This window comes from Rhinopithecus bieti, unplaced genomic scaffold (assembly GCF_001698545.2).
Source record: "Rhinopithecus bieti isolate Rb0 unplaced genomic scaffold, ASM169854v2 scaffold_16721, whole genome shotgun sequence".
NCBI lineage: Eukaryota > Metazoa > Chordata > Mammalia > Primates > Cercopithecidae > Rhinopithecus > Rhinopithecus bieti.
In genome coordinates this window covers 76,070-92,017 of record NW_016808516.1, presented here as the reverse complement: position 1 = coordinate 92,017, position 15,948 = coordinate 76,070, and the positions used below count along the sequence as shown (strand labels likewise).

General features: G+C 57.8%; 1 protein-coding gene across 10 annotated transcripts; it reads right to left on the bottom strand.

Moving 5' to 3' along the window:
- Positions 1–3,043: 3,043 nt before the first annotated feature.
- On the bottom strand, positions 3,044–14,938 carry LOC108538616 (TBC1 domain family member 3D-like). Of its 10 annotated transcripts, XM_017886797.1 has the most exons (12): positions 13,809–14,938; positions 13,527–13,681; positions 13,175–13,250; positions 12,916–12,998; positions 9,967–10,073; positions 9,525–9,723; positions 8,247–8,295; positions 7,131–7,251; positions 6,338–6,432; positions 5,339–5,438; positions 4,816–4,965; positions 3,044–3,698 (listed from the first exon to the last, which is right to left on the bottom strand). In XM_017886797.1, exons 6-12 carry the CDS (start codon positions 9,629–9,631, stop codon positions 3,439–3,441), a joined length of 882 nt encoding a protein of 293 aa, XP_017742286.1. In that variant the 5' UTR covers positions 9,632–9,723; positions 9,967–10,073; positions 12,916–12,998; positions 13,175–13,250; positions 13,527–13,681; positions 13,809–14,938; the 3' UTR covers positions 3,044–3,438. The 10 variants fall into 10 exon arrangements, with proteins under 10 accessions (XP_017742286.1, XP_017742283.1, XP_017742284.1 ...); XM_017886794.1 differs by lacking the exons at positions 9,967–10,073; positions 12,916–12,998; positions 13,175–13,250; positions 13,527–13,681; positions 13,809–14,938 and adding an exon at positions 8,478–9,040 and having other exon boundaries at positions 9,525–9,618; XM_017886795.1 differs by lacking the exons at positions 9,967–10,073; positions 12,916–12,998; positions 13,175–13,250; positions 13,527–13,681; positions 13,809–14,938 and adding an exon at positions 8,478–8,945 and having other exon boundaries at positions 9,525–9,594.
- Positions 14,939–15,948: the final 1,010 nt, after the last annotated feature.

The following is a 15,948-nucleotide window of genomic DNA, read 5'->3' as shown; positions in this document are numbered from 1 at the left end:
GGGCAAGGTGAACCTGTTTGGCAGTTACAGGGGCACCCCTGCTTTCCTGGGGTGTCCACCACAGAGTGTGGAACACCCCCACCAGTGTTGTGGGCCTTTCGGCAGCTGCCTGTGTCTTGGCCAAGCCCTGCCTCCCCCAGTCCCCCTGGGCTCCATCCTGTTCCACTTGCATTTTGGGGTGGCTGCTGCTCTGGGAACATTAGAATCGCAGAAGAGAGATGGAGCCACATTAGTTTTTCTCAGGCATCTTTCTAATTGTTTGTAATCCAAGTGAATCTCCCTTTACTCACCTGTGGGCCATTGCCTTTCTAAGCAATTACCTCTGATGCCTAGCTGGCTAAAGAACTTCTTCACCAGCAGCCCTGGGCACTACCCATGGGCATAGTCCTGTGTACTTGATGTCCTTTTGTGATTTTACTTTGTTAGAACCAATACTTACATGATGCGGTTTGGAATCTCTCTTCTTTTAGCTCCCGATCCAATAGAAATTCAGGAAACAGTTTGTGACCAAACTGCATCTGGCACTAAGGAGCCACTGGATGACCCCAACACATTCACACCAGTGTATGAAAACTTGCCTGCATTTTGGGAAGATAATGGGCTTTCCCTCTTCAGATGCTTGGAAGGCAGCGCTTGAGCCTTTGAGTGGAACGTGACCTCCCTCCAGCCCGGGGCCCTATCGGTGGACGGGCTACCGGGCAGGGCACTGGAACTCCCTGGATGTTCCCTTTATACTGCACCAGCACCACTGCAACATAGAGACCCAAGTGTGATTTATTTTGGGCTTCGGGTGTGTATCTTTATCATTGTGTAAAACTGCTGTTTCTTTTTGGGACAATCAGAAGACGTTTTTGTTTACTATAAACTTTGAAAACAAAAATTGTTAACAAAAAACACTTCCTATGACTGTGGCTGTGGTTGGAGAACTTTATTACCAACATATTTACACCTTCCTTTCCCCTCTCATTTTCAGGAAGCTGTTTCAGGACCTCCTCCTCCCCTAATAACACCTTGAAGTCTTTCTCATGTCATAATAAGCTACATTTCTTCTGAAAACTGGGCAGGTTCTCCCTATCCTAAACAGACAGCTGAGGAGAGGTGGCAGGAGGGAGAAGACAGCCCAGGGCACACCGGCCTGCATTGGGGCGTTCACTGGTCGGAGGTCAGTGGCCCAGAGCTTGCAAGCCTGCCCTTTGTGCCCAAAGTCTTGGTTGGTGTCAGGAAAGCCACCGCACTCACATTTCACCCCCTTTCCGTGACCGGCTCGCTGTTCGATGACTCGTTCCTTTTTTTTGAGCAGGAAGGTGGTCATATAGGACTCTGTCATTGGGTGTGCACGGAAGTCACCTGAGGCCCTTTGACCTACAGGAATCCTTGCCAGCCTTGGGATTGCAAGACCCAGGGTATGGGCACAGCAATGTGCATTTGTGCGAGGCTCCCTGCTTGATTGCGAGAGTCCCAAATGGGAAAGAATACTGTAATCAGTGGAGAGAAGATGTGCACAACTATTCAAGCGCACAGTTCTCTGACAGATCACAAGGTGAGGGTGGACCTCTATGACGTTGTCTCCAGCCCACCCCCCACATATCTTCCCCCCTCCCCTCAGCAGGTCAGGAGTCTCCTGCTTGGGCCTCATCTTCGATTCTGAAGCCTCTGAGTTCTGAATAGTTCCTGCCCCCTCCTTTTTCAGATGCCTCTGTGGGAATTCTTTTTATTTGACTTTTCTTTGCATGAAAAACACCAAGAACACCAGAGAACCCACCCTGGGTTTCAGACCTTAGCCCATGTCTCCTTCATATTAAATAGAAGCCATTAGGTTGTATTCCCCTGGGGGGAAGCTTCAACTCTGCCTAGGTCCTCAGACTTCCAACAGCAAAGCTCCATTTCTTCAGGGACAGGCTAGGAAAACTTGCGACTGAGACATTCAGTGCAATACTGAACATTGTCACTTTCACCCTTTCACTCTCAGAACTACACCTTCTGGCTGTCAGAGAGTCAGCACTGGTATACTGCGTGTACTGGTTTCAGTAGAAAGCGTAACATTTATACTTGTTAAGACAAATCATCACTTCAGGGTAAACTTGAGCGATCCTAAGCCCAGTTGCTTCCAGGTGGGGCTGATGTAGTGAAACGTTAGTTCCCTGATCAGGGCCATGGTCCATGTCCCTCCTGTGAATAGGGTACCCTGGTCACACAGCAATGCCCTGTGGGCTGCTGTGATGGCAAACAGGCAGGGCAGCGAGTCTGTGTCCAAGTAGGGGCTCCCTGCAGTGAAGGCCGATCTCAGCCCTCTCCACAGTGCGGACAGCCTGCCCACAGGTGGCCAACCGGTCCTCCTGGGAAACAGTGCCAGCCCAGGGATCGACCAAGTCTCTCATCAGCAGATGGGGGCACTTGGCAGTGTGTGGTCAGGCCCGGGTCCAGCCTGGTCAGGGCACGAGCAGATGCTGAGTCTCTTGCAGTCTCATTCCTGTCTGATGGCCCACTTGTGGGCCCATCCAGCAAAGCATGGTGGCAGGGAAAGGAGCTGGCTCATCCACCTGGCGTGCCATTTCCCCACCTCAGGATCAAGAGCATCCCTCTTGCAGGGACTTCTCTTGGGTGAGGGACATGGGAATGTAGAATGAAACTATCTTCACAGTCTGAGCTGCTGAGGCAATGACTGCAGGGCGCCCCCGCCCTCTGGGAAGCCGAGCTGGATTGGCGCTTGGCAGTGGCTGCCTGCTGTGGCTGCGACAGGGGCTAGGCTGCAGGGACAATGCTTCCAGGGAGGGGGTGGTTGCCAGCAGGAAGGGCTGGGAGCCTCCAGGGTACCATGTTGGCATAGTGGGACTACCCCAGGGCACTTGGCGTGTGGGCCAGGCTCCGGTGGTGCAGGACTTGCCTGCACTGCAGAATGAGGCCGGGAGAGGCAGCAGTGTTCACAGCTGTTGACCCCCTGAGCCAGCCCCCAGATCCTCATCACATGGCACGGGGACTCAGTGTCTTCTGGCCTGGCTTGCCAGGTTCTCTTGATGTGTTCTCTGATGTGAATCCTTAACGGCATCAGGGCTTGAAGTGCCCTGGTCCCCTGCGTGGTCACCTGGAGGCCTACGGTGCCCCTCTCCTCCTAGGACTCGGGTTGAAGCCAGGTCCCACTGAGCCTGGGACTTGGGCCCTGGAGGAGGGACTCTGACCCACAGGTGGGGTCAGGGGCCCCAGGGCATGCTGCTGGCTGGCTAGGGCTGTGGGAACCCTATGCTCAGCCTTCCCTCCTGAGGCCTTGATGGGACCAAGTCCCCCATTGAATGGGATTTCTCAAGGCCCACAAGCCAAAAATAAAATAAAAATAAAATAGCAGTAAAAACCAAGGTCCAACAGCCATCTGGGGCTGTAAGGCAGCTGGGCGGGTACTGCCTGGGCTCCTTCCATTCCAAGTTCTTCTTCTACCAAGGGGAGTCACAGGCAGGTGCCACCTTGCTGCTGGGGTGTCTCTTGACCGGCCTCTTCTCTGTTATAAGCCAGGGCAGGGCCTGGTGTCAGGGTCCCAGTGGGCTCGCTGGGTGGGGTCTGTCTTTTTGTTCCAGGGCTGTCCACAGATGATGGAGAAGTGACAGAGTCCCAGGAGCCGTGCTCAAAATGGCAGCACAGGAAACACGGACTCCCGACATGCGGGTCTGTGTGGAGCTGTGGCATAGCGTTCCCAGACAAGTGTTTCCCTGTAATACAAAGCCTGACCTCACCAGGGGACAGGCTGCCCTCATCTTGAGCTTCTGGGCCCCTCAAAGAGTGGCTTGCTGCCCTGGGTTCTGGGGAAGCCCCCTTGTGCTGCTGGGCCTTAGCCTCGGTCTTAGGGATAGTCCTGTCCAGCCAGGCTGGGGAGGACAAGGCTTTTGTCCCAGGGGGACTGATGGCATGAGCTCCTGGAGCTGAGCTGGTGGGGTGGGGACAGCCAGTCTGTCCCCCTCACAGAAGGGCCCAATGCCAGGGGTCACCCTCGAGGACCCTCACTCCATCTTAGCTGAAAAAAAGAAACAACATCTTCACCAAGCCCATCAGGTCCCTTCAGGGTGGGCCCCACAGACCTGGGCCTCTGGAGTCCTCGGGGTCCCTGTGTGGCCCCCTGGCCTGACACTGAGGATGCCCTTGCAGGCTGCTGATCCCAGGGCAAGGGCTGTGTGTAGCCTGGGGTGGGGGAGCTTTCAGAGCACCTTGCATGGGGGCCTGTCTCCACAGCAGGTGAGAAGTAAATGGCCACAGCTTCCCCTCTGCCCTCCAGTCCGTCCACCCCATGCCAGGGCTGGACCGATCCCATGCCCAGCTGAACTCTTGGTGCTGGCTCTGAGTCAGGGCTTCCCCCATCCCCTCTGCCCAAATCCTCTCTGGGTCAGGGACACTGATTCTCTTGTCCCCCTGGCTTGTTGTCCTGACACCCTTGGAGGGGCACTCAGGAGTGAGGGGCCCTTGCTGCTCTCTGAGGTTGCTTGGAGGTGGGAGTAGGGGCTTCCACAGCTGGATCTCACTGCCCCAGTGCCCTTCAGGGCCCTTTGAGGGGGTGAGGGGGACAATGTGGAAAGTCGGGGAGGGGTGTTATGGGGTCCTGCCCATGACCCCTGCCTGTCCGCACAGCATGTCCAGCACACACACACACACATGCTCTCAGAGCCTGCCCTGAGGACCGGCAGACCCACTTGAGTTTCTTAGAGTAGAGGAGGAAGAGGAGGAAGAAGAGGTGCAGGAGGAAGGCCAGGTAGGAGGGCTGGTGGGGCCTGGGCACTCCCCACCACTGACTGTCCCAGAGGGTGACTTGGGAGGGGACCCGGTGCTGGGGCTCACCTGGGGGTGGCAGGTCCCAGTGTTTCCTTGTGAGTTCCTTCATGGAGGTTTGAAGGTTCCTGAGGACTGTGTTGTCCTCCAGGGCCCAGCTCTGAGAGAGTCGCTCCTGAAACTCCCAGATGGTGCTCCAGGAAAGCTTCATGGGGCACTCTAGGGACAGGGTGGGCATCAGGCCAGGAGGATTCCCTGGGGGGATCTGTGCCTGCACCCAATTTCAACCAGGCCCACCTCCCACTAGGTGGTGCCTGGTCCTTCTTGGCCACCCTGGGATCCAGCTGTGCACAGGAGGTGACAGCTGGGGAAGGCTAGGCAGGGAAGTGCTCACCACACTCCTGACTTTCATCTGGGTCATGTCGAGGGTGGACTCAGTATGATCATGCCTTGCCCAGCCCACCAGGCCAGACCCCCCTATCAGGACAGAGGAGAGAGTCATGGGGACAGTGGGAGGACACTTCCCTCAAGCCAGTTGGGAACTGTCCTGTGTGTTCCCTCCCCTGGTCACCCTTGGGCACACAGGACTTACCCCTGTGAATTTTGAATGATGCATGCTCCAGGGGCGTCAGTACCCGCTCGCCCTCCCAGATAAACACATCCCACAGTTGCAGGGTGAGCCCGAAGGATTTCTGTGGGGACAGCAGGTATGGGAGGACCTTGCCTTTCCAGGCTGGGGCTGGTGGCCTGAGCAGGGCCCACCCTGGAGTCCTGGGGACCCCTCTCCATGGGATGAGACCCTCCCATAAGACTGAGTCAGACAAGGTCCTGTAGCTCCTCATGGGGGACTCATCTCAGCAGCGCTGCGGCTTCCGGAAGGAGGGACTTCCTGAGGATTTGGGGCTTCCCAGGGTCCTCCCAAGTCGGGTCCTGCCCTAGTCTTCCCACGAGGCTGGGCCTGAGTCCTGGCCTCTGCCGTGGGATGCCCCTCTTGGGCAGGGCCTGGCTTGTGAGCCCTGCAGGAACCTGCCTGTGCCTCCTGCGACCTGGGGGTGAACCAGGTCCTCCTGGGGGAGCTGGACCCCTGGGCTGAGGGAGCCGGGCACTGCATCCCTGGGCTGGGGTCTCCCTGTGCCTCCTTACCCTACCAATGAAACACCAGAGGAGCCTCATTAACGTGGAACCCTCAGTGCACAGCCCTTCCTTGCCCTGAAGGGAGGAGCAGAGGTGCTCAGGGCCCCCTGGGCTACCCTGAAGTCCTCCCACTTTCAGTCCCCTCTGCAGACTCTTCTCTGAGAAGCAGAACCCAGGGCAGTGGCCAGGGATCCCCCAACCCCTGCCCCATACCCAGAAGCCTGATGGACACACTTCCCTCAGCCCTGCTCAGCCAGAGCTTGGCGCTGGTCCCAGCGCCTCTGCTTCCCCCAGGGCAGGAAAAGGAAACCCAACTCCGAACCCACGGAGAATCCCCATCCCAGGTCAGGCCGTGGCTGGGACTTGGCCTCTTGTCAGCTCCATGAGGGACTCGAGCTGCCCCTGGCTCGTGGGACCCAGGGCCTCTGGGGAAGAGCTGGGGGTGTCGTCCACTCACCAGGTGTCTCATGATCTTTGGGAAGGACTTGTGCAACACCTGCTCCTGGTGTGATAGGAGCCTCCGGAGCCAGGCAGTATTTGGGCTGTAGAATACTGAGAAGCCCCCGACCCATCACCCCATCAGAGTCCACTCCCAAGAGCTGGGTAGTGGCAGAGGACCCTGGGCCCTGAGTCCTCCCTGCCTCCTATCTGGTGACCCCGTCACATGGTCTTAGCCCTGGGGAGGAGGACCCTAGTTGGAGGTGGTGCCCAGTGGCATCCTGGGCTGAGGTGCCAGGAGAGCAGGCCTGCCTTTGATGCTATGAGGCAGGACAGAGGTAGGCAGGTGCCAGTGGGGAGAACGGGGTGGGTGCTGGGGGCTATGTGGTCATCTCCTGGATGTGATGTCAGGCTGTGGGACATGGGATGCATGGGGGACATTGCCCTCTGGGCTTCATCGGCCCATTCGTGGGCAGGGAGAGTGGCTGGCAGCGCAGCCAGCTGGGAGACAAGAGGACACTCAGGGAGGTGAGCAGTGTCTGCACAAAGTTGGGACTGGCTTCAGGGAACAAAGGCCCGCCAGGGGGAGGTATCAATGACCTCTGCTGTTGGGGGTGAAAGGCATCTGACTTGAGGTAAGAGGGTCCCTGTCCAGACCCAGGCTGCTGTGGGACCCTCAGCAGGGACATCCTGGAGGCTCCAAACAAGCTGGGATGCAAGTAAGGCGCCTTGCCAGGAAGTCAGGATCGCCAGCCAGGGTGGCCGTTCCCTGGCATGGCTGTGTAAGGCCCCGGGGGCAGCTGTCCACCTACCCTGCAGGGAGTGCCCCTCACCAACCAGCAGCTGGGCCAGCACCCAGAAAGCATCTTCCTCCAGCAGATACAGGAGGAAGATGGCGGTGACGTGGCTCAGGTCCCTGTGGTAGCCCACCTCCTGCAAGAGCCAGAGTCACCATGGAAGGATGTCACCTGGGAGGGCTGAGGCCACCTGGGAGGACTCATGTCACCAGAGATGGCAGAGGTCCTCAGGGACACCTGCCTCAAACCCCCGGGGATTTGGGGTGGGCATGAGGACTGAGCAGGTCACGTATGACTCAGCTGACAAGGATCCTGGGGGGACTCCTGCAGCGAGCGTCTAAGCTCACAGGGCCCTAAAGGGCACAGGCAGGGATTGTTCATGCTCCCTCCCTTGAGCCAGGCTGGGGAGGCCCCTGTGCCAGGCCTGGAGCAGCACCTGTGAACTGCACCCACCGTAAGGGCAGGCGTGGGGCACTGACCACCACACGAAGGGTCCTGCAACAGCTCAGGGGCTGTCTGCCAGGCACAGGAGGGCGGCTGGGTCCAGACCCCGTGTGGGCAGCCCATGGAGTCAGCTCAGCAGCTCTCCCTGCCTGGAATGGTCTGGAAAGTGGGAGTGGCGCAGGAGCAGCCACCTGGGTGACACCCTTCCTGTGTGCTGCACTCCTATGGCGTTCAGGCAAAGGGAAAATTGGATCTCTGACTGGTTTCTGGTGAAGAAAAGGCTTCCTCAGGATGCAAACTCATTTAATGACAAAAGCCTGATCCATCAGGCACCTCAGCAACTTGTCAAACCTGTCTCCTGTGAGGACCATCTGCATGCGACCCTGCCAAGCTCCTGGGCTTCGGGGCAACACCAGGAGGGGAAGGTCATTTCTTCATCTGAGACGTGGGGATCGGGTCAAGATGACACCAAGAATCTGGACCTCAATCATTTTCCATCTCAGTTTGACCCCCTCAGCCAACCCTTGCTTGGGTGTCCACGCCAGCAAGTGAGCTTGAGTTCTGCCTACTACGTGCTGGTGGGTCACGAACACTGAATTTTCCAGAAGTGTTGACACCCCCGAGAGACACCCATGCCTGTGAATATGGGCACGTGGCCCAGGAATATCGCTGCCCGGGAATACTCACAGGGTTATATGCAGAATAGGCCACGAGGATGTCACATAATTCCTGCTGCCTAGAAAAGAGGGAAAAGAGGGTTTTTTTGTTTTGTTTTGTGCAGATGTTGTCAGTTTCATTTTGTCTGCAAACCTGGGCAACAAACACAATTCTGGGTTCAGATATTCTCCCAAATAAGCAGTGAACTCTTCAGGACACCTGGTTTTTAGGAGTTTTTTCAGTAAAATCCCCATTCCTTACAATGCAAATACCGTAGGTGTACAGTTGGATCCGTAATCATTTTCACTCTGGTTGATTTTTTTCTTCCCGCTTTTCTCAGGTTGCAGACACGGAAGTCCAGTCTTTGGGATGTGCAGTTCCATGGTTCTGAACCAATGTGCAGAGCCTCCCGTCCACCACTGCAGCCCCTCCCAGAGCAGCTCCTTCATCCTCCAAGTCCCCAGTGTGTGCTAACGTCTCTCGGCTCCGTCAACCACTGGCCATCCTGACCTGTTCTCTGTCTCTATGCTTTGCTCTTTCCCAGAATGGCCGATGAATTGGAATCCTGCGGTGGTAGCCTGTTGGGTCTGGCTTCATTCCCTCAGCAATATGCATCTAAGTTCCACCCATGTTCCTGTGGACATCGGGGATTCGTTCCTTTTCCTCACTGAGTCATCTGAGGTTCTCCTTCCTCATAAGTATCCATGTTGAAGATCATCTCGGTAGCCTCTGGGTGTGAGTGACAATCAATCAAGCGGTGAACGCAGCTTGCAGCTTTTACTTGGATGTCAGTTTTCAAATCAGTGTGGTCAATATCTGTGACACTTTGGGGATGTGTGGTATGAGGCCACCGAACTTTGTGAGCCACGGCCCATCTGACCTCCAAAGTGGCTGTGCCCTGTCGTGTTCCCACCAGCCATGGGTGAGAGTTTCCAGGGCCCCACATCCTCCCTAGTATTCTGGGCTGTCAGTGTTGCCTGGGAAGGCTCCCGAGTCCCATCACCCCGCCACCTTCCTGGGTAGTTGTGGGTTGTGGAGAGCACTTTTCACCATTTTGCATAACATTTTTTGCTGCCTTCCATCTCCTTGGAAGCCACCTGGGTTCTGGCCCCATATGTCCCAGCCCGGCCCAGGGCTTAGAGTCCGGGAAGTGCTCAGTCCATAATGCTGGCTGTTGCCTGGGCCAGGAGAGCCCTTGGCAGCTCTGTCACTCCTCCTGGGTGACCGTGGCCTCTGCCCTGGGGAAGCCCTCATCCCTCTGGATCACCCCATATTTCCTGGGACACCTGCAGCCCCCATAGACCTTACTTGACTCTGAATCCTTCTCTAAACATTGTGTGGTTCTGTAGGGTGCTGCTGACATCTAGCTGGATGCGGTGGGTGATCCTGGAGGACCTCTTGCCCTTCTCCTTCATGACCCGTAGGGCAGGGCTGCGAGGAGGAAGCAGCCTCAGAACAGACCAAAGACTCCCTGCCCCTGACGGCAGTCATCCCACAGTCAGCACTTCTGGAAGGAAAAGAAGGTTTCCTTCTGCAGAAAGCTCCTTTTTTGCCTTGTTTCTGAAGCCAGGGAGGTCAGTAGAGCCCAGCGCACCTGTGGTGCCTGAGTCCCCATCTGTGCCCAGCATGTGCATCTGAGCACAGCCCCCACCCCCAACCCGGGCTCGACGTTCCCTCCAGCTGGAGTCCTGGGCTCCTGACACAGCCTGGCCTATTTGTCCTGCCCTGGCCGAGTGTGGGAGGGCCTTACCTTGTATTTCCCGGGTTCTGGGACTTGACTTTGTCAATGTCTAGCAGGATTGACCACGCCCAGCCTCACACCGCCAGGGGAATGCCTTTGTACATGCTTTGAGACAGCTACAGACAGAAGAACACTCCAGTGAGACAGGACGTGTGGTGACTGGGGGAGGAAAGCCGGCAAACAGTCCTGCCGTCCTGTGGTGAGGACTGGGTGCCAACCACCTGCTGAGAGGCAGATGGTGCCATGTCATGGCCATGGGCGCCTGTCTCCTGACTGCAGAGAGCAGTCACAGAGGCCACTCCCTCCCCATGTTACCTTCTTTTCCTTTTGAGATGAAGTCTTACTCTTGTCGCCCAGGCTGGAGTACAGTGGCGTGATCTTGGCTCACTGTAACCTCCACTTCCTGGGTTCAAGCAATTCTCGTGCTTCAGCCTCCTGAGTAGCTGGGATTACAGGTGCCCGCAACCATGCCCAGCTAAGTTTTGCATTTTTAGTAGAGACAGGGTTTCGCCATGTTGGCCAGGATGGTCTCAAACTCCTGACCTCAGGTGATCCGCCCACCTTGGCCTCCCGAAGTTCTGGGATTACAGGTCTGAGCCACCAGTCCCAGCTGTTATGTTACCTTCCTGCTGTTCTTATATTTGTCCAGTCTCCGAGTATTTTCAGCCACTTGGCAGTGCATTTTATTTCCTAACATCTTTGCTGTCAAATGAACCAGGATGGAGTTAGTGGAGCTGCCAGGCCTCCAGCAGCGGCCCATGGATGCTGTGTCCTAGGCTTCAGGGCCCTGAAGGAGCCAGGACACAGCAGACCCTGGGAGCTGAGACTCTCTGAACTAACTGGAGCTGGTGGTCTGGACTGGTGATCGCAGGACATACCATCCTCAGGCCACAAACACCCTGAGTTTTGGTCGGGCCCTGGCCTTTAGCTGGGGACTTGGTGCAAACAGGCAATGACCTCTGAGCCAATATTGTGGTTCTTGGTTTGGGATTTGGTCAAACGCTCATGGGAACAGAGTCCATCAGGAAAGGCTGCCAGTCCCAGGGATAGCCGTGGCCCACTCACCACTGCCTGGGCCCACGGGCCACCCCCTCTGTCTCACCGACCACTCCTGATTCCTGGTCCCTGGATCAGCCTCCCACGCAGCAGGCACTGGCTCTTACCTTCACCTTCAGGGCACTGACATGGGCAGCTCTGTCTCACTGTAAGGCAACCCAGGCAGAGCTGAGGACCTACCCGGGCCAGGAGCCATCCTTGTCCATGAAAGGGCCCCAGCCCTGCCCATCCACCCTAAGTCTCACCCCAGGACAAAGCACAGGGAAGGAAGACAAGGGCCTCCCTGTACAGCTGAGGCCCACGAGGCACGAGGACCCTGGAGAAGAGGGAACTCAAGGCTGGCCTGGCAGGGGCCACTTGGGGCCCGTGGGGTACCTTGGCCCACACAATGGGACTGCTCCTCCTGGGCTGGACGCAACACCCTCTGCGGGAACTGAGAAAGTCCAGTTCTGAGACGGGATGGGTGCCGCCTAGGGTGGGTGGCCGAGCCCTGACTAACAGCAGTGACTTGGGAGTGACCACATCACCCACCAGAGTCCAGGGAGCCTGGCCTGAGAGCTGCCCAGCGCCCTGAGGATGCACCTGGAACCCGTCCCACCCGACACTCCCCACAGGCCTTGCAGGGTCTGACCTCCCAGTGTGCACCTGCCTCTGCCTGCATCCTGGCCGCTGACCCTGCCTGTTCCCCATCGTCACCCATCCTGTCTGACGCAGAGACTGTGACCCTATCTCCAGCCACCCTGGCCCTTCCCCGACTCTCTTCCTGTCAGAGCCTAGGCATGAGACCCCCAGGTCTCTAACTGGGCTGCTCAGCGCTGCTGGGGAGAAGCCTGGGGTGACAAGGGTGACCAAGGGCCCTGCAGGCAGTGGAGCTGGCCCCACCACCCCACCTACAGCCTCAGTGAGCTCTCAGGGTCATTGACTTTCAGCCCTCAGCCTCCTCCCAGTCACTGCAAAAACCAGGACATGGGATACCTGCCTGTCCTCCCCCTACTGTCCTACCTGCCCCAACTCAGCCCCCCATACCTGCACAGTGCTGACTGAGCCAGCGGGAAGCAGAGTCTCTGGAGGGCCACGCAGAGCCTTGGGGACTGACCAAGTCCCCTCACTGAAGGGCCCAGGTGAGCCGCTGTTCCCTGACCACCCCACCTGTTTTCCTCCCCAGACTATCAGCTCCACCCTAGGCCAGCTTGGTTCAGGTGCGTTCCAGAAGTGGCAGGTCTCATGGGCTCACCCTGCCCCCCTGCCCCAGGCTCCTCCCTCTCTCCATCCTGTGAGTCCTGAGGGGTCGGCTCCAGGCTGGGCTCCCCTTACCAGGCCCAAGTCCTTTCCCAGCACTACCCCTGGGGCCTTCAGCTGCACGCTGTGTTGTCCCCCTGGCCTCACTATGAAATGCCCAGGCCAGGTCCTACCCTTTTCTCCCCCAGCCTCCCAGGGTCACAGCCCTTGCTGTCCCCATGCCCCTCCCTATAGGATGCCTCAGCTGGGCCCCCTGAGCCCTTGGAGACCTGCTACACAACTGCCCACAGGCCTGGCCAGGTGTCCCCTTGCCCTGTGGCCACCACCCTCAGATCTCACCAGGGCAAGCCCCAAGGGGACAGGGCCAGACCCACAGGCTGCCGCCTCCTCTCTTACTCATGTGGAGACCTCAGTGCTGAGAGCCCGGGGGCTGACCCAGCCCCTCTCTGTCCCACTCACTCTCCCGAGCTCCCTAGATGGGCCTTGAGGCTCTGCCCTAACCCTGACCCCGGGCTGGACCCGTAGGAGAGGCAGGGAGGAGTTCTGATCCTGGAGAGGAGATTGGCCTGAGCCGGGGAAAACTGCCCTAACTCAGAGAGACCTTTCTAAAAACAAAACCCGTCCCTGAAGTGAGACTGGTGGGTGGGGGGACAGAGGACTCACCACATAACCCAGAGGCGACCGGTGAATTTCCAGATGTCAACATGCTCATGCTCCATGTCCACTGCTGCCCCAGCTCAGAGTCCCTGTGACCCAGCAAGGGCCAGGGAGACAAGGGCAAGGTGAGGGGCTTGGGGTCCTGAGGGCATGGACAGCCTATCTCCACCCTGTGATCCTGGGGAGCCCAGGACCCTCTGACCAGGCTCTGATCAGTAGAGGGAGTGAGGCCCCACCTTCCTCAAGGGAGCAGCCTGACCTGTACCTGCTCATACTTAGTAATGATGATGTTGCCTTGCCCCTGGGTGGGCAGGATATCTGGGTCCTCATCCATCTCCATCCTGCAAGACAAAGTCATCCAAAGGCTGTGCTGCACCCGAGAGCTCCAGAGAACACCCGAACAGCTCCCACCAGACCCCCAAATGCTGGCCAGACAGGTAAGCCCATTCCACCATTGCTCCCTGAGACAAGAGGCTAAACCCGGTGGTCCCACCCCTGCCCTAGTCTCTAGAGTCCCTGCCCTGGACCAGGAGTGGGCTCCTTCCTGAGGACTTGAACACAGGGAGACCTGGACAGAGAGGCCCATTGTTCCCAAATGCTCTGAGACAGGCACACACCTGCCCTGGCAGGACAAACAGCGTCCACCTGCTGAGGGTAAAGGGCCCACGATGGGCTCTTCCGGGCACCTGGAGGCAGTTGGGGTCAGGAACCAGATGTCTCTTTAGGATCAGCCTTCTGGGATCCTTCTGGGACCACGAAGATGCCCAGTTTTCTGTAGGAAGCAAGACATCTGGTGACTGCTCCATCCTACTCCAATTCTCACGCACTCTGGCCAGTGAAGCCACTTCAGGAACAACGCCAGCCAAGCAGGAGGGTGTTTAGTTTGGGGAAAAAATGACCTATTGAGTTCAAAGCAGCCTCTTTGCTCGTGGAAACCCCATCTGAGGTGGAGGACAGCAGACTCCGCAATTCCCAGCTGTCAGTACAGGAGGGGGCTTCGTTTTCCTGGATCACCAAGAAAAAAAACAAGAGAACTCTGGGGCCTGGAGAACACCCAGGGGGACCATCCTCCTTGGGAATACCTGGGACAAAGGGAGGACAAGGTCTCTAGAGCATCAGACAGAGAAGGTTCCAGTCTCCAAGCCCCTTTGACCAGGAGAGACAATCGTCACCCTCCAGGCAGCCCTCTAGAGCTCCTTCATTTTCCACAACCGCCCGAGGGCAGAGGGCTCCCCACCCCACTCCCAGATGAAGGACCCCATGTGTCCAGGGGGGCTCATGGGGACCATCAGTGACCGCACCTGAAGTCTGAGTTGGTGAGACCTCCTCCTGTGGGGACCCAGCTTCGGGCACAGACTTAGACTGAGAATCACCCCCTCCACCCCATGAAGGTCCAGAACCCCAGGGAAATCTAAGGGAGGGAGGCTGGGATCTAAGGGAGGGAGGCTGCAGAGGTCAGGGCTTGAGTCCAGCATGGCACAGGGCAGGGCTGAGAGCACAGCCCAGGGTCACATCTGGGTCTCTGGGCCAGTCATTACCTCTCTGACTCTAGACATCTCACCTGTGGAATGGCTACATTTGGGGACAGCATCCACCCACGGAGTTGCTGTGAGGATGAAGGAAAAGGCCATCTACAAGGTCAGTGCAGAACCTGCACCTGGCGAGTGCTCAGGGATGCCATGACTCATCCCCACTATGAATAGAGGCAAAGAGGCTCCAAGGACAAACCCTCTGTCTGAGGTCATCCAGCGGCCAGCTGGCCAGGCCTCTGCTAGCCAGGCCCTGCTGAGCAGGCCCCTTGACTATTTCCCCACTGATCACACTTTCACTAAGCCCCAGTGTCCAAGTCTCTGCTGACCAGGCCCCCACTAACCCGACCCATGACGACCAAATCCCCCACTGACCACGCCTCCCTGGCCAGGACTCTGCTGACCAGGTCGCCACTGCCCAGGTCCCAGAGCAGCAGTGCTCAAAGTCCCCTACTCAACTGCCCAAGGGCAGAGGGCTCTTCACCCCACTCCCAGACAAGGGATCCCATGTGTCCAGTGGTTCCCACAATGGCCATCAGTGACCGCACGTGAAGTCTGAGTTGGTGAGACCTCCTCCTGCGGGGTCCCAGCTTAGGGCACAGACTTGGACAGAGGACCACCCCCGCACAGACTTGGACAGAGGACCACCCCCTCCACCCCACCCATAGAAGCTCTGTCCCAGTGGCCCTTCCAGGGCCAGACTCTGCCCCTTCAGGGGCTGGAACCCCAGGCAGATTTGGAATCCAGGGCAGAGAGGCCACAGAGGTCAGGGCTTTAGTCAAGCACAGCACAGAGCATGGCTAAGAGCACGGCCCAGGGTCACATCTGGCCAGTCACTGCCTCTCTGACCCTAGATCTCACCTGTGGAATGAGTACATTAGGGGACAGCACCTACCCCCCAGAGTTACTGTGACGACGAACGAGACAAACATCTATACCATCAGTGCAGAACGGGCACCTGGTGAGTGCTTAGGGATGACCCTCCTCAGCACCTGCCCCGAGGCCAGCACCACCCACCAGGTAGCGACTGTCCCAGGTCAACAGGGAGGGAACACAGCAGGTCACACTCACCTGAGTCTGCCAATCCAGCTGTGCCTCTCACTTAGGAAAGCCTCCTCTGCGCAGAACCAGACACCGCTGTGTGTCTTGTCTCCAAGAGCTCCAGGCACAGAAGGCAGCCGGGTAGGCGGCAGGGACTCAGCACCAGTGACATTGAGGGGTCACGACACCCATCACAACGGGCCCCCGCCCGGGTCAGCAGGGCCCAGAGTCAGCATCCTCCACCCCCGAAGCATCAACATATGTGCATGCAGTGTGTTTGTGAACGTGAGCGTGCACACATATGTGGGTGAGCACGTGTGCATATGGTGTGTTGCTTCCATGGCTGGGCCAAGTGGCCCCATTCATGTACACACTCAGGTCCTTGTCACTGTCATCCCCGGCCCTGGGCCTGTGGCCAGCATCAGAGTGTCCACAGGTGCTCCCCAACCTAAGCCCTCCCTAGGTGGGG

Excerpts from the sequence above, each read along its gene's own strand:
- LOC108538616 (XM_017886794.1), bottom strand. The coding sequence starts at position 8,665 with ATGAAGGAGCTGCTCTGGGAGGGGCTGCAGTGGTGGACGGGAGGCTCT. Across the intron at positions 8,296-8,477 it reads ACACCTACGGTATTTGCATT|GCAGCAGGAATTATGTGACA; the intron begins GTAAGGAATGGG and ends CCTCTTTTCTAG. Across the intron at positions 6,433-7,130 it reads TGAGGGGCACTCCCTGCAGG|TATTCTACAGCCCAAATACT; the intron begins GTAGGTGGACAG and ends GGGGCTTCTCAG.